The sequence below is a fragment of the Megascapheus bottae genome, chromosome 9 (assembly GCF_031878675.1).
Source record: "Megascapheus bottae isolate mThoBot1 chromosome 9, mThoBot2.hap1, whole genome shotgun sequence".
NCBI classification, from domain to species: Eukaryota; Metazoa; Chordata; class Mammalia; order Rodentia; family Geomyidae; genus Megascapheus; species Megascapheus bottae.
The window spans coordinates 39,006,953-39,028,529 of NC_143517.1; the positions used below are offsets into that span (position 1 = coordinate 39,006,953).

General features: G+C 40.9%; 1 protein-coding gene across 2 annotated transcripts in view; it reads right to left on the reverse strand.

The window, feature by feature from the left end:
* Nipal2 (NIPA like domain containing 2) overlaps window positions 1–21,577 on the reverse strand; it is a 79,491-nt gene that overhangs the window by 7,683 nt on the left and 50,231 nt on the right. For both annotated transcript variants that reach the window (XM_090339126.1, XM_090339125.1), the window contains exons 5-8: window positions 18,418–18,539; window positions 10,268–10,364; window positions 3,009–3,144; window positions 719–807 (exon numbers count right to left, since the gene is read on the reverse strand). In XM_090339126.1, coding sequence (XP_090195252.1) covers window positions 719–807; window positions 3,009–3,144; window positions 10,268–10,364; window positions 18,418–18,539 — 444 coding nt within the window. The remainder of the gene's footprint in view (window positions 1–718; window positions 808–3,008; window positions 3,145–10,267; window positions 10,365–18,417; window positions 18,540–21,577) is intronic.

The following is a 21,577-nucleotide window of genomic DNA, read 5'->3' on the forward strand; positions in this document are numbered from 1 at the left end:
GAGCAGGAAGTTAGTAAAGAAGTTCACTTCCATCCCTCAGGTAATACTAAACTGTTACTACTCTCAGGATGTCTCAGCCCTCCTAACATGTTCATCAGTCACTCCATGAGCCGAACAAGGACACCAGCCTTCCTGTCACCTAGAAAGCCTACTCAGGGAACTACCCAGCTCTCCACATCTTTCTGAATATTAAGGGTTACCATTTTTTAACCTTTGGTATCGGTATATTTATTTTCTGTTCGTATTTTTTCTATATGTTCCTATTTTTCTTATTAACTTTAAGTAGTTGTACAAAGGGATTTCAATACAATTAGTTTATAAGTTCATGTATCTTGGCCAATGTCATGGCCAATATTTCATTTACAATTCTTTTCTTTGCCCTATTTTGATTTTCTAGTAATTTTAGAGCACACCAATGTGTACTTTCTTTTATCAAAAAGCATTAGATACTAGAAATGGTGTTTTGGGGTATTATCTTTTCTTTAAATATAGGGTTCAATTTTCAACAGAAAATTAATAACTTAAAAAGACTGTCTTCTGGCAAGAAAAGTGATTGCACAGTCTATTCTAGGTGATTTTGCAGAAGAAATACAGACACTGGATAGAGACTGGGGAGATCTGAACTCCACTGCTCCTCGTTACTCAAAGATACTTTGGTTCCTTTCACTTATGCTTGTGCTAGGGTGGAAGCATGGGCATAAGGAAAGCTAAGACTCACCTGCAATGATGGCACTGGTTGTAAAGAAAATATGGTTAACTGGCACCACAGTTGTTGTAGTGTAGAGCTTCGTGGCTTGATTCAGGAACCTAGAGTAGAAGGCGGTGACTGAGGCTTGGGCTTAGAAACGCTCCGCAAAAAAGTTAACAATAACCTCAAGAAATACAAGCTGTTTTTTTTTTTTTAAGCTTCAACTACAAAGGGAAAGGAAGTGCAGCGAAAGGGCATTTCCAATCAGCAGTCATAGCTTATATGCATCTGATGTATGAGATCAGATGTCAGGTTTTATGGTCTGTTTAAACCAACAACAGTAACAATGAAAAGCAATTAATCATATTCTGAGGCCACATTAGTTTGAGTTGGAAGCAATTCAGGCTGCTGGACCAGTATCACATTGGGGTTGATTCATTAGACTAGACCTTAGAATCTGTTAAATATCATATCTGGGGACTTGTATAGCTATCCATTGACATGCCACGCGCCAAGAAAGAAGACGGAGAAGCAAAGGAATGTTTAATGTTTCAAAAACAATGCCGGGCGCTCCAGCTGCAGCGCACATGTGGGAGCTCAGCTTCTCACCTTGGCCGCCATTAGGAATCAGGTTCCATGCTGTGCTGTGCTGCTCTGTCAAGGATCGGATTGTTTTCCAGAGTAGAGTTACAGGACTATCACCTAGGCACTTAAAGAAACTCCACTGCAGCTGGGAGCGGGACACAGTGGTAGAGTGTTTGTCTCGCATGCATGAGGCCCTGGGTTTGATTCCTGGGTACCACATACACAGAAAAGGCAGGACTGGTGCTGTGGCTCAAGCAGCAGAGCGCGAGCCTTGAGCAAAAAGTGTCCAAAGACAGTGCCCAGGACCTATGTTCAAGCCCCAGGACTAGCAGAGAAACAACAACAACAAAAACCCAATGCTTAGGCTCTACTCTAGAGAACCTAAAAAAAAAACAAAACAAAAAAACCCAAAAAACAACAGTAACCCAAACAACAAATCTCTTATGTCAATCCCAAGTACATATGCATACATATATGGATGTAGGGACATACAAGTGCAGGGAGACATGCATGTAACATGCATGCTCACATGTATGTGATGTTGATGGGCAACTAGGGCCAAGGATCACAGATCTACAGTGATGGGGAGGGAGTAAAATATGGGTGAGAGAATGTCATCTGCCATCCATGTGTCTGTCTCGTAAATTCATGAAGCATAGCCCAGGAATAACGACACTGACTCAGTCCTAAAAGACCTGGTTTTCTCAGAAGAGAAAAGAACCAAAACAGCAAGCTTCAAATACTGTAAGCAAACCCAGTATTATGAGAAAGGGACATATAAAACAACGCTAAACACGGGGTTTCAGGTCAGAGGTTGTGGCTCAAGTGGCAGAGTGTTTGCCTAGAAAAGCACAAGGCCCTGGGTTCAAATCTTAGTAACACCTCCCCTTCAAACCAACCAAATCAAAACAACAACTACAACAAAACTATTGGATTTCTACAGGAGCCCTCCACAGCCAATAATGATTACACTTTTGTCACTTATAGAAGGAACCACTTGCATTCTCTGTTGGAACTCTGACTTCCTAACTGGCATTGGGGTGGTGCTTTTACATAGCACTTTAGGGTGAACAGAAATCTCCTTGGCTGCCTAGCAGGCAAAGGCATAATCACAATGTGAAATGGGTGTGTGTGTGAGATTATAGCAGATGGAGGTGGAAGAGGGACAAAAGCAGAAGTTGAAAATGTTCCATGTCACCACTATTAGGGCCCAAGAGAAACATAAAACAATCATTCTGCAATCCTGTGGGTGCAAAGGAAATTCTGGCCAAAGATGCAAAGTTCTGGAGAAAGGATTTTCCTTCTGGCCAAATGTCTGGTTTTGTCCATCTCTGGGCAGTTAATGAGCATGAGCTAAGAAATGAAGGTGAAGGGTTCACGGATTTCCATACTTAGAATGAAATTCTGGATGTGGACTTGCCCCTCTGATTGATTGCTAATGACAACCTGTGTGCAATAGACACTAATTACAAGCAGAAGAGCATCAGGAAAGCATCGAAGCACACTTAGCTGGGTTATGGCCACACTTTAGAACACACAAGAAATGAGGACAAGGCTTGGTAAAAATTCACTAGTGGATGCAAAGAAGAAAGAAGGCATGTTGGCTGTGGTAAGCTGAAGGCCCTTCACCTTTAGAAATCGCAACTAATTTTAGTTGTCTAAAACCAATAGGGATTATTGCCCAGAGAAGCATAGAGACATGGAAAGATTAGCAGGTTTGTGGAAGCTAACTTACTTGACTTGGAAAACACAAGATGCTATCATGATGATAAGCATGATATAGAAGATTGGATAAGTTAGTTGCATTTTATCCGTCATAGAAAAAGTGATCATGCCCGAGACGGCTTTTACTGAAATAGTAGTCACTGAGGCTGGAAGAGAAAACAAACAAACAAACAAAAACCAAATAAAGTATGCATTTGACCTAGATTTACAGATACACAGATTAAGTTTACTCGGTGGAGTGGCAAATGTGTCAGCTTTATGCTTACAGAATGAAAACAATGGTGAGGTACAGGGAAGAATTTACTGTTCAGTGTGCTGTACTAAAAACTGGCTTTAATTATCTAGAGATTCACTGTGGGACTGAGTGCTTCCCACTGGGGGCCAGATTCTAATTTCCTAGGCAGGACTGTTGAAAGGATCCGGTGGAGATTTTAATTACGGTTAGATGGCAAAAATGATAAAGGAGGGTGATGAGACAACAGGTCAGCAGCCCAGCATTAATGGGAAACTGTTAAACTACACTTAAAAAATGAAATCTAAATAGACGAGAAGACTGGGAAGTGGAAAGCTAATTACTCTGAGTTTACCAAGAGCTGTGAGAAGCCTGAATGTGAATACTTTTTGAGAGGTAGCAATGAGAAATAAGACCAGAGCTGAGTATTCATTTCCAAGTGAATTAAAACCTACTTACAAAGCAGTATCTACTTATCTTCTGTTCAAAAGAGGGACTCATCCCTTATGAGAACAACTTTTTCATGGGCTCCAAATAGTAATTAAGATAAATGGACTTGAGCTGGGCTGGTGGTTCATGCCTGTAATCCTAGCTACTCAGGAAGCTGAGATCTGAGGATTGCAGTACAAAGTCGGCTTGAGCAGGAAAGTTTGTGAGTCTATGTGCATGTGCACACACACACTAATAGAACTGTGGCTCAAGTGGTAGAGCACTAGAGCAAAAAAGCTCAGGAAAAGCACCCAGACCCGGAGTTCAAGCCTCAGGACTGAAACAATAGCAACAATTTTAAAAAGGCAAGAAAAATGGACTTGATAGTTATATTATGATAAAGGCAGCAAGTATTTTTGTCTCACATTTTTTTATGAAGAACACAATACTTTGTCTGTCTCAGGTCCCTGAGAGTTATGTTATACTTTCATAGTTTAGCTGAAATCCACGGAAAATTATAAATAATTTTTGCATGGCATCAAATAATTATAAATCACAGGCAATGTGAAGGACATATATTTCCTAAGTTAACTACTTGGTCATAAGATATCTGGTTTGTTTTATATGCTCATATAAGGAAAGAGTACAATATATACAACATAATATATAAAATATATGATATATAAAATACAGAAAATATGTTTAAATACATGAAACTTAACCAGGAGGAAACTTATTTTTCCAAAACCTAAAAATATGCTTTAATTTAAAGGGGACAAGGGCAAACTTCTAAATTAGGCATTTTCTTTCAGTTAAAAATCATAATTACCAGAGGAAACCAGGTGACAAATTCTATCAATAAATTCCCAATCTAAACCAAGAGGTTCTTACAACCAGGCCCTGCTACATCTTACAATGTCTTTGATCTGGTCTTTTTACATATTTCAGATGTTATATCTGATTAATCATGACAACAGTCATATCTTGGCTAATCTAAGAATTTAAAATATCTACAGAAATCTGTGTGTCACTTGTTAGTTTAAGTTTGTTTGTCAGCTCTTCAGGGACACTGATTTCCTCTCCAAACAATGTGCCTGAAACTGGAGCACAGTGTTGGCTATAGTTTTGTGATCTGAATAGCTGAATCTCCCCAAGGGATAATTAATGGAGAAGGAGTTGAACACACTGTTCCATTAGCCCAAGAACCTCAGCACTGCAGAGGACCTTAAAGGTCATCTAATTTAGCCACCATTTAAAAAAGAAACATACCAACAACAACAACAAAAAACCCACACAGATTTTCTTTTCTTGAACTGAAGGCTTTTGTGCTCAAGGCTAGTGCATTACCACTTGAACTACATACAGCTCCATTTTTGGCTTTTTGGTGGTTAATTGGAGATAAGCCTTGTGGACTTTCCTGCCCGGGTTGGCTTCGAATAACAATCCTCAGATCTTAGCCCCCTGCATAGCTGGGATTACAGGCTTGATCCACCAGTGTCCAGCAGAAGTTAGAATAGTTAGAATTCTTTATTGAACGCTATCAATTTCTATGGTTAACCATTAATTTTTTTGACACCAACTGCTTAATCAGCACTTGTTGTAAGTCAAGGAAGTATATTTAGGTTAGTGTCAAGCACTTGGAAGTTTATTTGGAGAGAAGATGGCTGATGTGGTCAGTTAAGACACTCGAAACTGCCAGGTAATGCATATGTAGTATGTAGAACATAAAAATAGAAAGTACTCATGTACTTATAAGCAAAAGAAGATTAGAAGAAGTTACGTTAATGTTGCTTGTTATCTATAGCACTGAGAAGCTGAACAAAAATGTTTTCTTTGAACAAACTTCAAATTCATTAAAAAGGACCTATGAAAGTGAATACACTCATTTAAAAGAATTCAGAAAACATGTAGAACTACCTGGAAAGAACAACTATAGTTGCCAGCAATCTCAACAGTTCCAAATCGTTTTGTGTGTGTTTGAGAGCGTCCCGGTTTCTGTATTTGTGAGGAAGGTGTACTGGGCACAACATGCATGATTTAGGAACCTGTTTCGATTGCCATTACTTGCCGTCTTTGTACAAATGCATAATGTATTTTGACAATCACTTATTTTCAGACACATAAATTGAATCTATTTTTTCTTAACATTAAAAATGAGGCTGTAATGAATATTCTTGAATGTAAACCTGTCCATCAACTCTGCCTATTTCCTTTGGAAAAATCACCTGGAGGGGAATTACCATGTTGACAGCCACTGTGAAGCTTCTGAAATAACTGGCACATGGCCTTCCAGGCTCTGCCAGGCACGCTGTCATAACTGTACAACAGTGCTCTAAGACATGAACTTGTATGGTTTTTCTTTGTAACTTTCTCCATTTTCTTAATTATCAACAATAAATACATATTCTTCTTACTGTTACAGCATTATTCTTTTCCCCAATATACTACTGACCCCATTAAAAAAATCTGGTTGCCTCCACTGATCCCAAAGACTTCCTAGATGGCTGGATCCTAGATCTGTATCTCCTGATCGGAGAGTCATTACTGTTTCATCTGCTAATATTGTTTAAACAACCACAGTGTGCTAAGGAGAGAGCAGGACTTCCTGGCTCCCCCAGTTTCCTGATCCTAGAATGGACTGTCCTTAGAGACTTCGGATTCCTGCTGGAAACCCTGTGTCTTTAATGATAGTCGCCACACTGTCCACAGAACTCAAAACAACAATTCATAAAAAATCCAAACAACAACAAATTCCCCAAAGCCACTGTGCTCATCACAGCAAGATTAGAGCATTGAAAAGTGTTAAGATTAAAAACATTTGAAATGTTCTAAGCATGAGAATTGGTTTTTGGGGTGATGGATATATTAACTAGCTTATTTTAATTATTCCATTGGTATACATATTGCAGCATCACTCTGTACCCCACAAATTGATAGAATTATAAATACACAGATTAAGCATTTAGATACCCAAATAGGCACTCACAAACACAGGCTAAGGGAACCAGCCACTGGAGGCCAGATTCTCTTCATGCTTATTTGTCTTCATGCCCTCTTTCTCTTTGGTGCCCTTGTTTAAGCTACCACACAAAACAGTGCAATAGCAGCAATAAAGAAAACAACCTGCACTCATCCACTCCCTCCCATTCATTTTCAGCTGTGTTTGAGGCATGCTTTCAGTCAGAATGGTGGTAAGTACGCTGTGTTTTCAATTTTACATAACAATATAAATGTTTTTCAGAGCTACTACATGACTTTCATAACTATTTTTTTCTTGTAAAAGTCACTAATGATCATTGTAAAATACCCAAAGAGCAAGATAAACACATTTCTTCCTGCAATGCGAACATTCCTGCCCTTCATTCAGTTTATTAGTAATAAACCATAAACTTTAATATCCTTTAAGGCCTCTATTTTCCAAGCTTTGTCAGATTATCATTGAAAAATACAGTTTGTGTAAATTTAAGGTGTATAACATGACAATTTGATATGCCTGTATATTGAGAAATGATTATCAGAATCAGATAATCAAGTAATTTAAATCATTCTCTCTCTCTCTCTCTCTGTGTTGAAAACATTCAGTATTTATTTTACATATATTTTGGATACCCAATACAATTATTAACATTAGTTACCAGTTGTATATTAAATCCCCAGAACATATTCATCTTATGAATCAAATTTCACATCACTTGACCAACATTTTGGTATTTTCCTTTTGATACATTATCATGATAAGCTATAATAATGACTGTTTAGAAGAACTGTCTCTTAGTTAATTCTTATTGTATGTTCTCTGTTGTGGGTCTAAGTAAAGTATATGTTAGTATAGTTGAAAGACATTCAGTGTCTTCATAGGACTCATCTGGCTAGGAAGACAATCTTATAACCATTTTTGTGGTCAATTACATAAGCAGCTTTTGTAAATGACACACAGGCACTGGAAAGAAGGTGTGGAATGTAAGTACAAATTGTGATAAGTGTTACAAAGGAAATGATCCAGTCTCATTAAGATGACTTAGCCATAAAGCACGATTTGCTCTGAGTTCCATTTGTTAATATTTCATTTGGGATTTTGCGTCAATATTTGGCAGTGAAATTAGTTCATAATGTTCTATATTTGTGTTATCTTATTCAGAGTTGGGATCAGTATTATCTGATTATGTTTAAAAAATGAAAACTTTCTTTTTATGTCCTCAAATAGTTCCAACAATATCAGAATGATTTGTTCCTTAAAAGTTTGAAGACATTACTTTTGAAAATGTCTAGGCTTAGTTCGTTTTTAGAAGATGGCCTTTTGACAATTCCTTTATTTCTTCCAGTTATGCTCTTTTAACAATAAATAATTTATAACTGGGTGCCTGTGGCTCATACCTGTAATCCTAGCTACTCAAGGGCCAAGACCTGAGTGGTAGATCCAGACAGGTGTTTGAAGCCAGCCAGGACAGGAAAGTCCTGGTATGAACTTGACTCAGGGCCAGGGCACTGTCCTTAAAGTTTTTCTCAAGGCTAGAGCTCTATCACTTGAGCCACAGCACCACTTCCAGCTTTTTTGGTGTGTGTGTGTGTGTGTGTGTGTGTGTGTGTGTGTGTGTGTGTGTGCGTGTGCGTGTGTATGTGTTACCAAGGAATTGAACCTGGGGTTTCATACATGCTAGGCAAGCACGCTACCACTAGGCCATGCTCTCAGTCTCATTTCTGTTCTTGAGTACTGTGATTTTTCTTTTTTATCTTTAGAGGATCTATTTTATTGTCTGTTAAGAACTGACTGTTGAAGGCACTTATCAATCTATTTCTGTTACATTTTCTACTGTACTAATTTTCGCTTTAATCATTCTGTTCTCCTTAGCTTTAGTTCATATACTTTTCTAACTCCTTGGGCTGAGTGATCTGACTTACATTTGAAGCAATTAATCTCATCTAAATACAGCATTAGTCATTAACTGTATGTTTTAATGTTAAGTGTTCTCACAATAATTTTTAAAATACATGCTATAATTAAATTGTGGTTTCTACTTTGCCTAGTTGTAATTTGAGAGTACTATTGTTAATAATTCCAGGTGGCAGGATTTTGCTGGTTTCTATTTTTGTTATTATTTTCTGTTTTTATTTCATTGTGTTTTGACCATGTGCTCTGTACTATTTGTACAAATTCTGGAATTAATCAGAGGGTTTTTTTTTTTTTTGGTGGTCAGCTTTTGCAGATGATTCACAGCCACTGGACAGAAGGTGTGTTTTCCATTTTCAAGATTTGAAAAAGGTGTTGATTTAAATATTCAGATACTCTATTTTAACATTTTTTACATCTCTTTATCTATTTTCTAGGAGCTGAGAGTAGTTTCCTATTCACCTTATATTTATGCTAATGTAGTTTTGCTTTTTTTGGTCATGGGACTTAAACTCTTGGCCTGGGTGTTGTCTCTGAGCTCTTCAGCTGAAGGCTCCCTTGAGCCACAGCACCATTCCGGTTTTCTGTTGATTAATTGGAGGTAAGAGTCTCATGAACTTTGGTGGCTGAGCTGGCTTTGAACTTCGATCCTCAAATCTCAGCCTCCTGAGTAGCTAGGATTACAGGTGTGAGCCACTGTGCCCAGCTTAGTTTTGCATTTTCTTGCAGATTTTCCATAACATATTAGTTATTTTTAAAGGAAAATAACTGGAAGAAAAATAGGTACTAGGCTAAGAAGAAAAAATAACCTTTCTATATATTAAAAAAAATAGCTGAGGATGTGGCTCAAGTGGTAAGAGTGCCTGCCTCACAAGCATAAGCCTTTAGGTTCAAGACTCAGGAGAGAAAAAGAAACAAAAGAAAACAAAAATCTCTTCCTGTATAAGTGACCTGAGGTGAGATGTAAAAACGTTTTGCTACTCTCTTGTCTTAGAAAACCCCACAAATGCATGGGAATCAAGAATTTCAAATCTTCACCATCACTTTAAGAACACCCAAGAAATGGTCCAGGCTGAAGGTGTGGATATACAAAAAGCCCCATGAACTTGAGAGATGTTACTTTAAAGAAGCAAGGTGTGCCATTCAGGCTGTGGAGTTGGTAGGTGTGATTAAACCAAGCCATGGGAGGCTGGACAAGGTCCGAGGCCCCGGAAGAATGCTGAATTCCTGCTGCACAGCCTTAAGAATGCAGAGAGTAATGCTGAACTAAAGAGCTTAGATGGAGAGTGTCTGGGCATGAGCAAATCCGGGTAAACAAAGCGCCAAGACGTGATGCTGTTAACAGAGCTCTACACCAGCTCCCTACCACAGAGATGGTCCTCACCGAAAAGAACCAATTGTGCCTGAATCATAAGAGGTGGTTGTAGAAGACAAAGATTTCTCAGAGGAAACAAAAACTTACAGCACAGGAACGGATTTTCAGAATAAAAGTAAACAAAAAGAATGTTGGTTATCTTTATCAGTAAAAGTCTAGGTGTTCTCATACACACATTAAAAAAATTAAATACATATCAATCAGGTAGTAGGCATGCAACATCTAACTGGTATAATTTAGATTCTGTATCTTTCTATTGAAAAGTGGGAACAGTGAGACAGGACTAGAATGCTCATTTACAATTTAGCCAGACTAAATTGAAGAGAACATAACACAGTTCCTTACCCAGTAGTGCCACCAGAGCCAGCAAGACTGCGATGTGTGTCATTCTTTTTCTTTTGTGGAAATAGAGGAGGATGCAGAAAACTAATATTTCTAAAATCTGCAAATGAAAAAGAGTAAGTTATTTTATATAAAGTCTTCAGAATGCCACATTGTTCTTGTAAGAGTTGAAGGGGATGATTATAAATAGGGGAGCAGTGCAAAGAGACTCAGTCACACAGACTGCACACCACCAGCGATGGCCAGATCACTGGAATGCTCCAAGTCTAACTTCCTGCGCTATCAGCCTCATTTGCTCAGCTATTTACATGTCTGTTTAACACACAACGCCATACCAGCATAGGCAACAACTGACTGTTGTTTTTTTTTTTTTTCCTTCTGCTGGTTTTGGGGTTGAATTCAGGGCCTGGACACTGTCCCTGAGCCTTTTGCTCAAAGCTAGTATTCTACCACTTGATCCACAGCTCCATTTCTGTGTTTTTTATTTTTAGTCATTTATTAGAGAATAAGAGTCTCATGGACTTTCTTGTCCCAGCGGGCTTCAAACCAAGCTCCTCAGATCTAGGACTCCAGAGTAGCTAGAGTTACCGGTATGAGTCACCCTGATGCCTGGCTAACATTTGATCACGACAGTCTTGCTGTGTAGTCTAGGCTAGCCTCAGAGACATAATCCTCATGTATTAGCTTTGTGTGCTAGGATTATAGGTGTACACTGTCATGTCCAGCCCAGCATTTAACTCTTGATTCCTTATTTGAAGTTACTCCTTCTAGGGCCTTTGTCGCCTCAGCGAGTGGCCTCATCACAGGACTTGTAGCACAAGCCTGAGCTCCTTCTCTCTGCCATCTTCTTTGGATGACTGTAATCAGCTTCTGATTTGTGTCTGATTTTATTCTTGCCTTTCAACAGTTCGTCAATAAGTGTTGGATCAATAACTAAATTATACCTTTAATCCATTAAGAACAACTTTGCCAAATGAAGAGACTCCTTGTTAAATGAAAGGAAACTCTAAAAAACCCCCAGAATTTTGGATTTGGTTTTAGTTTTAACATTCAGAAACATTTTTGGCTGCTCTCAGTCCTACCCAAGCCAAATTCCTGTTACATTTTGAGAAGAGATGATATCTCCAAACTGAAATCGTAAATATGAAGGTTTATTTTCCTGACAGCAGAGAAGTAAAAGCATGATCACTTTTTTTTTCTTATAAATTGTTGGGAGTTAGGCACTTGAGTGACTCCATGTTACAGGTTATGATCAAAATCCTGACATCAGTTAGTTACAGCATCTCTCAGGGCTTATTTCACATTGTGCTGTCTTGTAGCACACAGGAAAGCATTTTGGATTTATAAGAACATTAAATCTAGCCCCTTTCAATAAATACTAATAGCCACCTTAAAGAGTGGATGGAGTTAGGAACTTGGCTGTTTCCAAGATGATATTCTACTTAAGAATGTTTTCTGAATCAAATTCAGTATCTGTTTGAAGGGTGTGTGTGTGTGTGTGTTGGTTTGTGGACTCCTTTAATCCTCCGTGGGTTCGGGAAGCTGCAGGATGTTATCTTTCTCATTTAAAAACCTTTTCATCTAATATGGAAAATTAAACCAATGATTTGTTGTGTTTCCTTACAGAACAAAGTTGGTAGGCCTTTAATTGAGCCATGCTACAAAAGATATTATAGTGCCACCTCTTTGCGTTCCCTCAGACTACCACTGGGCCACTGGGTGTTCTGGAGTTGGTTCACCTCACTGGTGGTTCACAGAAAGACCCTCAGCCAGGTGTTTGTGAGCCCAGGTTTCCATTTCTCATGGGATGCAGTGAGAGTCCCTCACAGCAGGCCTGCTGTCATGGAGGGAGGACCAGAACAGGAGTGTAGAACTGGCGCCCACTTATGTGCTGACTCTTAGTTCTTTTGGTGGGATACAAGGAAGGAAGAAGGTAGTTGTTACCAGTTCTAAGGAAACATGCATAACTTTTTTTTTGGGGGGGGGGTGGTTCGGGAGGACTACAGCCCAAGTCAGCAGTCCAAGAAGGCTGTGAGCTTAAGACTGCAGCCCAGTTTATCTCAAGTTCCGACCTCAAATACTTTTCTTAAAACTAGGGAACTGCCAGAGGCTACATTCATACAAAATAGTAATCAAGTCACAAACAGGATAAATGAGAAGCGATTAACATTGCCCAAAGCCGTCTTGATAAGAAGTGATTAACATTGCTTAAAGTCATCATGATAAGAATTGGTTGACATTGCTTAAAGTTATCATGAAACTTTAAAAACTTTTTCTTTTTCTTTTTGCCAGTCCTAGGGCTTGAGCCCAGGGCCTGGGCACTGTCCTTGGGCTTTCACAAGGCTAAGGCTCTACCACTTGAGCCACAGCACCATTTCTAGCTTTTTCTGCATATGTGGTACCAAGAAATTGAACCCAGGGCTTCGTGCATGCTAGGCAGGCACTCTACCACTAGGCCATGCTCCCAGCCAAAACCTTTTTCAATCCTCACTTCTGTGGCTTCAGATAGATAAGACACAAGTTCTCACTATTCATGGAATGACCCTGGTTGGTTGCTCTGGGTTCTGTCTTGGGCCAAGAGGTTACATAGCTCCCAGGAATGAAATATTCAAGCAGAACGAATTAATGTCAGCTCTTCCACCACAACATTTTTTTTTCTCCCTCAGGATGCTGTGCCCTAGAGGAGACTGTCACTGACTGCTGTCTGACTGTGTGCCTGCCCCGGCACACCATTCTCAAGTCTCTATTTGTATCAATTTATCGGATCCTCATCATCACCTAAGGAGGTGGTTGTTATATCCCTATTTTACAGATTAGACAACTGAGTCTCGAAGGATCAAATGATGCAGCCCTAATGGGCAGCACGATAGCTGTCCAAGGAGGTCCAGAACATGGGACTATGCTATCCCATATGGCAAGGCACTTTGTGAATGTGATGGAGATTATGAACTTGAGATGGGAAGATTATCCTGGGTAATTGGCCCATCGCACAATCCTTCTGCAATCACACAAATCCTTCAATTAGCTGTGTCCAGAGGGGCTGTAATGTGGGAAAGACCCAGGCTGAGGAATGCTGGGAAAGGCAAGGAAACAGGTTTATCCCTGGAGCCTCTGGCAGGGAGCACCGCCCACCAATAGCCACTCCACTGAGACCTGGCCTGGAGAACTGTAGGGTAATAAATGGTGTTGTTTTAAGCCACTTGCTTTTGGAGAACTTGTTACAGAATAGAAAATGAATGCTCGTTTTGAAGTCTTTCCAGAGGAATAGAATCTTTTTTTTTTTTGGCTAGTCCTGGAGCTTGAACTCAGAGCTTGGGAACTGTCCTTGGCTTTCATCAAGGCTAGTGTTCCACCATTTGAGCCACAGCACCATTTCTTGAATTTTCTGTGTATGTGGTATGGAGGAATCGAACCCAGGGCTTCATACATGCCAGGCATGCACTCCCGGCCGTGGAATAGAATTGCAGAATGAGTATCCTGATGAGTAGGTTTTCTGGTTTGGCGCACAAGTCTAATAATTAGACTTAGTAGCTCTGTTTTCAGTGGTAAAAGACATTGGCAAACTGGGGTTGATAAAGTGGCAAAAGAGACAATGAGTGATCCACTTCTGGTGCCAACATATGAATCTGGCTTTATGTCCTCTTGGCTCACCAAGCTTGCTTGCTTGTTTCCTTGCCTGCCTGCTCTCCCTCCTTCCCTTCCTTCTTTTAAAATTTTATTGTCAAGGTGATATATGGAAGGGTTACAGTTACAGAAGTCAGGCAATGAGTGCATTTCCTTTTGAACAGTGTCACCCACTCCTTCATTCTTTCAGTTTTTCCTTATTTTGTCTCCCTTCTCCCCCAAGTTGTATAGCTCATTTCCCACATAGTATATAATGACAAAGTGCCTTCTTGTAGGCGCAGGCTATTTTGTCCAAAAGAAGTGGGTTTCTCTCTGAGACCAAGTCTGGACAAAAGATTTACGTGGACAATGTCTTTAGGAACATGCTACCACCCAGCCACCCCAGACAAGGACAGGCTAGCTTTGAATCCTGGCTCTTCCACTTCCTGCTATGATAACTTGGGCCAGTGACTGGACCTCCACTTCCAATTGCTGAGCTGCAGAGGATACCTGGCACACGCAGAGCTGTTAAATGGGTAAGCAGAGCACAGGGAGGGCTGCACATACACTTGGTTGCTCAATGAGTGCTGGTAGCTGCCAGGACAGCTTCCTGCTAAAGCCTCTTCTTAAGCAAGGGTGAAAGTGACACTCCAATCCAGATAGTACCACAGTGGGCCATCACAGATGGAGACCTTGAGGTCTTGTACAAATACGTATTTCTTCCCTTCAGGTTCTTAGCACCTGATGGTGGGTATTTTAAGCAGCTTTGTCAGAAAGGCAGACTTAATAATTAGCTTTGGGTTACTGAATGGCTCCAAATGACAGACTTGGTCTCTGCTGCTGCTTTAATTTTTGGTCTGGAGGAGAGAAAATGATCACTGTGCGGATTGCTTGTGAAGGACTTTGTTTACAACAGAGATCTCAATCTGAATAATGTGTTGGACAACCTATATGGGCAAAACAACCCTGATCAAGCCTGCCAAAGAAGACAAAGTAATTGAGACTTAGAGCTGTGCTTCTCATGTGCGTTCTTTAGAACACACTAATAGGTATCACTAACAAAGTGCCTTCAAGAACAAGGAACTGTGATCAAATAAGTGTAGGCATGCAAGAATGCCAAACATGAATTACCCATTTCTTTCCTTAGGATTTGAACTCTTGCTGACAGAAATAGATTCTTCAGGGGCTAGGAGTTTGGCCTAGTGGTAGACTGCTTGCCTACCATGCACAAAGACCTGAGTTCAATTCCTCCGTACTATATACATAGAATAAGCTGGAAGTGTTGCTGAGGCTCAAGTGGTAGAGCTCAGGCTTTGAGAAAGCCCAAGGACAGTGCTCAGGCCCTGAGTTCAAGCCAGGACTGTCAAAAAAGAAAAGAAAAGAAAAGAAAGAAATGGATTCTCACATAGACTGGGACTTGCTCTGGTCTCCTGAGTCACATTTTGAGCAAAGTTCACCAGTAAATATGCCCCTGTAAATAGCACTTTTAAAAATAGCACTTTTTATATAAAGTAGGGTTATGTTACTTTGCTTTGCTTTTTTATGCTTATTTGTAGTACTAAAAGTAGAACTCAGGGCCTCATACTTGCCAGATGGGTACTCTGCCACTTGAGTCATGCCTCTACTCCTACTTTTTTTTTCATTTCCATTGATTTTATATGAGATACCACAACTTACAGATAGTAAGGGATTTGCACATAACTTTGCGTTTGGTTACAACCATTTAGAAAAACAAGATGGCAATCCAGTTTTGTCCATGCTCAACTCAGTTCAGTTTCCTGATGATGTGTGCACAGGAGGAAAGTACCCCAAATGCACTCAGTAACTCTGTAGGCTCCAGAGCTATTATTCCACTGGAAAGGTCAGGAGCGAACACACTGTCTCATATATCCACACCAAACTTTGGCGATTTTGCCCCCTGGAGAAAGCAATTCTGGATTAACTTTCGTATCAGAGTGCTCTGAACAGAGTGCGGGAGAGACAAGGCATGGCTAACATAGCAGAGCAGAAAAGCCAGGAAGAAGGTCCTCTATGACTAACCAGTCGTCCTGGGGCTCCCAGCTAATCAGTTTGCACATCTTTTTGCGAAGAGAGAAGTAAATGCAGATCTGGATTTTCTGGCTTGGCTGTAGGGCTCTCAATGTTGACAGCAACAGATCCTTAATCTGGATAAACCTCCAAGGGTCAGTGTTCACCAGACACCGATCTGGATGCTGGTAGCTCTCTAGAGGTGCAGGATAGAGGCCTCGGCTTAAATGGCTCAGGCTAGCCATGTGTTTCAGCAAATTAAGAAGGGCAGCAATGGAGATGTGGTTTCCATAGAAGCTGAAGGAGGTGAGCTTGGAGCACTCGCTCAAGGCAGGTAGCATGGGCAAGATCTGGGCATCAGTGATGGAACAGCCCTCCAGGGCAAGGGTCTCCAGGGTGCTGGCCACTTGCTGCAGCAGTGATCGCAGGTTCTGGGGACAGAAGCAGTCCATGAACATACTCCTCAGACGCAGGTGCTTGAGTTGCTTGGTGCAGGGACACCGAGACACACCGAGACAAAAACTCCACATCAGCTTCTTCAAGTGGATAGAAACTCAGAGACAGGATCTGCAAAGGTGGCTGGCTCTCAGGATGGCAGTCAGCCTTCCGTAAAGGAAGAAGACGTGGTCCACACGAGGCTCCTGCAGATGCTGCAGCTGCCCCAGATGGACTGTGTATTTGCAGGAATACCAGAAATCCTTGTGCTTGCGAGTGTAGAAGCTGACACTCATCTTAGAGAAGTTGAGCACATGGAGGTCCTTCATCAGGCTCAGATAAGGAGCAAATTTCTTCATGGTTTCTTGAGGCTAGAACGTATCCACTTTCAGCTCCTGGACGGAATCAAGCAGCACTGCCAGCAGAGCCTTCTGGATTCTGTAGATAGAGCCTGATTGAATCTGCAGCTTCCTGGAGCACAATTGGACTCGGCCTTTCCTCTTCCTGACCCACTGGAGCAGGGATGCTTTCAAAGGGTCCTTGGCACCATCTTTGATGATGACGTGCTCCACAGCTATCCTCAAGGGCTGCTCTTCACTCATCCTTGAAGAGTAACTCTCTGTTGGCTCGTCATTGCACGTGTCAGGGTAAGAGATCTGAGCCATGGAGGTGTCTGCCTCCTCAACCCAGATGTTTGGGTGCTCATTCTGCAGTTTCCACCGACTGGGGCGCTCGTTCTCGGCAAGTAACAGATCGAGCCCATCCAGGACAGCTTGGAAGGCTTCTCGCTCTGGAGTTTCTTCCAGGTCTCCCAGGGGTAGGCAGGGGAAGGGCCAGGCCTGCACAACTGCCTTCAGCACCCTCTATGTGTCCCTTAGAACATACCTCCATGAAGAGTGAGGGGTACAGTGGAACTGGCATGTCATCGGGCCTTAAGAAGTCCAAGAAGCGGTTGCTCAGTTGGCCTTGCATGGCAAGGTGCTGAAGCGAGGGTATGGATCTCATGCTCATTTTGACAGATCAGAATGGATCAGAACTGGATCAGAAGAGGGCCAGAAGGTTTCCAGGGCCTCTGAGTGACTGACTGTAGGTTCCAGGACTCTGCCCCTCTACTCCTACTTTTTGCTAATTATTTTGGACGTAGAGTCTAGCACATTTTTTTTCCCTAGGCTGCTTTCAAATAGCAATCCTTTAAATCTCAGCCTCCAGAGTAGGCAGGATTATAAATACGAGACACTGGCATATGGCTCATTTTTCTCCCTCCCCCCACAAATTACAGAGGGCTAAAATAAGACAGCTGTTTTAAGCCACTTGTAGTCCTAAAAATGTATGATTCTGAATGCTTTTTTTTTCTTCTTCTTTTTTTTTTTGTCAGTCCTGGGGTTTGAACTCAGGACCTGGGCTCTATCCCTGAGCCTCTGTGTTCAAGGCTAGTGCTCTACCAATTGAGCCACAGTGCTACTTCTGGCTTCTTTTGTTTATGTGGTGTTGAGGAATCGAACTTAGGAATTTCTGCATGCTAGGCAAGCACTCTACTACTAAGTCATATTCCCGCCCAAGGATGCTTTTTAATCTTTTTATTGAGTTCACTGTCTTACTAATCTATTTCTTGGTTAAGTGCTCAGCTAGACTATCCACTTTTCTTATTACTACCTGCTCTTTCTAGAATTTTCTTCTCCAATTTTTTTGAATTCTGTAATGAGTTATCCACCCACTATTTTGACTGTGTCCTTTATTTATATTCACTGTATATAGCCACTGTATCAAATGAAACTTCCCAATGAATACCTCCAAATGCATCAGTTTATTCAACTCTTCCTCCTCCTTATCTCTTCCTCCTCCCCACATCTTCCTCCTCTTTATCTCTCAGCTTTGTACTTGCTTCTTTCAGTTTTTCTTTCCTCAAGGACTTTTTCAACTATGCTTATATTGTCAATTTAGTATTCCAAATACTTCAATTTGGGGTATTTACCTCTTAACCAGGTATTTGCTAAGAAGAAAAGAGTGCATCCATTTTTCTAACATCTGCAGATAAAGGTGATCTGAATAATATACTTCAGGGACAGTAAAACATTTTGCATTCTTACCACATAGAGCAGAAACTGCCAGCCAACAAAGTAATACTGTACTGTTCTTGCAGAGATAGCTTGAGTTACGTTTGGAGCAAAGTTCACCAATAAATATGTTCCAGTGAAGGCCAATGTTATACCTTGAGAGAAAAATGCAAAAGACAAATCAAATTGAAAAGAGATACTTCAAAGCTTTGCATTAGTATAAACATTACCTAGACACAGAATATTACTTGCCAATGCACTGTCCAATTAAAATATATTTCATCAAAGGCCTCCAAAATAGAGGCCAGGCCTTCAAGAAAGAAGCCAGGGAATGGATGGTGTAGGAAGTGATTTGACTTTTCTCTTTGTTCTAGATGAATCCAGGGATGCTTCTCCCAAGTACACGCACATGGAGATGTGAGAACACATCCATGTTGACTATTTCCATGCGGGTTAACAAGTGTATAATGGATCTAGATCCTAATCTAGAGCTGGATTGCAGAGCTCAGAGGACAGGAAAACTCATACACGGTCCGTCATGGTGTATATTTACTTATCTCTAGAGCGTCTATGCTCACTTTGCTTTTGCACTTCGAAGCTCACTGCCATTGCTTAGAGTCATTTCTACAGAAAAAAGCAATGGCAACAATGGAACTGTACTCATCCATCAGAAAGAATGATATTGCACCATTCACAAGGAAATGGAAAGACTTGGGAAAAATTATATTAAGTGAAGTAAGCAAGAGAGACACATGGATTTATGTGCCTATAAATCTAGAAGTAAGCACATTGGGTGGTATGCAAGCGGTTGCAAATGAATTAACTAAAACAGACTCTATGGAGAGCTCATAGAGTATAATTCTTCAGAAAGACCAACTCCAACAAAGTAAGTACCAAGAAATGAGTGCCTTGCAAGAGATGGAGTGGGGCCAAGGGGATAGTGATAGACAAGTGAAAGGGCAAAGGGAGAACACAGTCAAGAATTTATTGGAGTCAGATGCAGTGGCTCACGCCAGAAATCCTAGTACGCAGGAGGCTGAGGTCTGAGGATCAAGGTTCAAAGCCAGCTCTGGCACTAAAGTTCATGAGACTCTTATCTCCAATTAACCACTAGAAAACTGGAAGTGGCGCTGTGGCTCAAAGGGTAAGGCAGTAACCTTGAGCTGAAGAGCTCAGGGACAGCGCCCAGGGTCTTGGTTTTGCTGGGCAATCATTCTACCACTTGACCCATACCCTCAATCCTCCTTTTGCTTCAGTTATTTTTTTTCTGATAGGGTCTTCCATTTTTTTACTTCATTTTTATTGGTCCTGGGCCTGGGTGCTGTCCCTGAACTCTTCAGCTCAAGGCTAGCTCTCTGCCACTGGAGCCACAGTGCCACTTGTGATTTTCTGGTGGTTAATTGGAAGAGATAAGAGTCTCATGGACTTTCATGTCCAGGCTAGCGTTTTACCACAAGCCTCAGATCTTAGCCTCCTGAGTAGCTAGGATTACAGGTGTGAGTCATCAAACTGGGCCTCTTACCACTGTTTTATTAACATTATTTAAAACTATGGAGGGACAGGTCCCCATGGCTCATGCCTGTAATCTTAGCTAATAAAGCTGAGATCTGAGGATTGCAGTTAGTAGCCAGCCCCAGCAGGAAAGTATGTGAGACTCTTTATTTCCAATAAGCTGCTCAGAAAAGGCCAGAAGTAGTGCTATGGCTGAGGTGGTAGAGTGCTAACCTTGAACTAAAGAAGCTTAGGGACAATGCCCAGGCTCCAAGTTCAAGACCCAGGACTGGCACACAAACAAAGAAACATATGAAAAAATAAAACCAGCACTGGTGACTCATGCCTGTAATCCTAGTGACTGAGGAGGCTGCGATCTGAGGATCCTGGTTCAAAGCCAACCCCAGAAGAAAATTCCATGAGATTCTTATCACCAATTAACCACCAGAAAACTGGAAGTAGAGCCATGGCTCAAAGTGATAGAGTACTAGCCTTCAGCAAAGAGCTCAGACACAGTGCCTAGGCCCTGAGTTTAAGCCCCATAACCAACCAAAAAATAAAAATAAAACCATGGAGGAAGGGAATATGAATGGGAAGGAGCAACTACTAAAAGAGGGGTAAATGGAGGACTTGACCTTCTGAACAATGCTGAAAACAGCATGTTTACATGCAATGAGCAGCCTGAGAAAAACTGTCTAAGTAGTATTTTTCAGACATTTGAAAACTTAATTCAATTTGTTTCATCCCTGGGATCAGTGCTGTGGATATAATTTACAACCAACACCAATTTTAACCTGAAACCAATCTGGCTTGTCTAAAAAAATCTCATAGTTTGAAGGCACAAATTTCCTATTCCTCTGCACCAGTATGATTTAGATTCTGACCTCTAGTTTCTGAGAACAAATAGTGCTTGATATTTCACACAAGCCAGAAAACACCTATTCACACTCTTATAAAAGCTCCAAAGAAGTTTCTTCTAATGTATTCTGCAGCACTTTGTAAGATACGGTTATATACATAATTTCTAAAGCTGTTTCTAGTGAGAACATCTAACAGGAAAAACAATATACATTATTAAACACTGCAATAAAAGAAAAATAAAAACTATATATAAGAACTTGGAGGGAAAATGCTCAGTCTGTTATGTCCTTTCTCTGGAAGAAAAAGAAGGGGTTATGTAATGATTCCACATAATGTTCCCAGAGGGTCTAGGTGGCAGGTAGACATACGCTGTGAGGCAAGGGAGCTCAGCAGTATTTGATACATGATGACCAACATAATGATCCCTAGGGCTAAAACCACCAGCTACACAAAAGCTGCATAGTTCACCTTATTTAATATTATTATTATTTTATAAAGAATATAAGGTTTTAAACTTTGGAGACTAAACTAGCACAAATCCATTGAAAGCTTTTATTTTTACTTTTATTTGTGTGTGTGTGTGTGTGTGTGTGTGTGTGTGTGTGTGTGTGTGTGTGCACGCACACTGGTTCTGGGGCTTGAACTCAGAGCCTGGGCACTGTCCCTGAACTTGTTTATCTTCTCAAGGCTAGTGCTCTACCAGTTGAGCCACAGTACCACTTCCAGCTTCTTCTGAGCAGTTTATTGGAGATAGAGTCTCACAGACTTTCTTGCCTGGGCTAGCTTCAAACTGTGATCCTCAGATCTCAGCTTCCTAAGTAGCTAGGATTGCAGGTGTGAG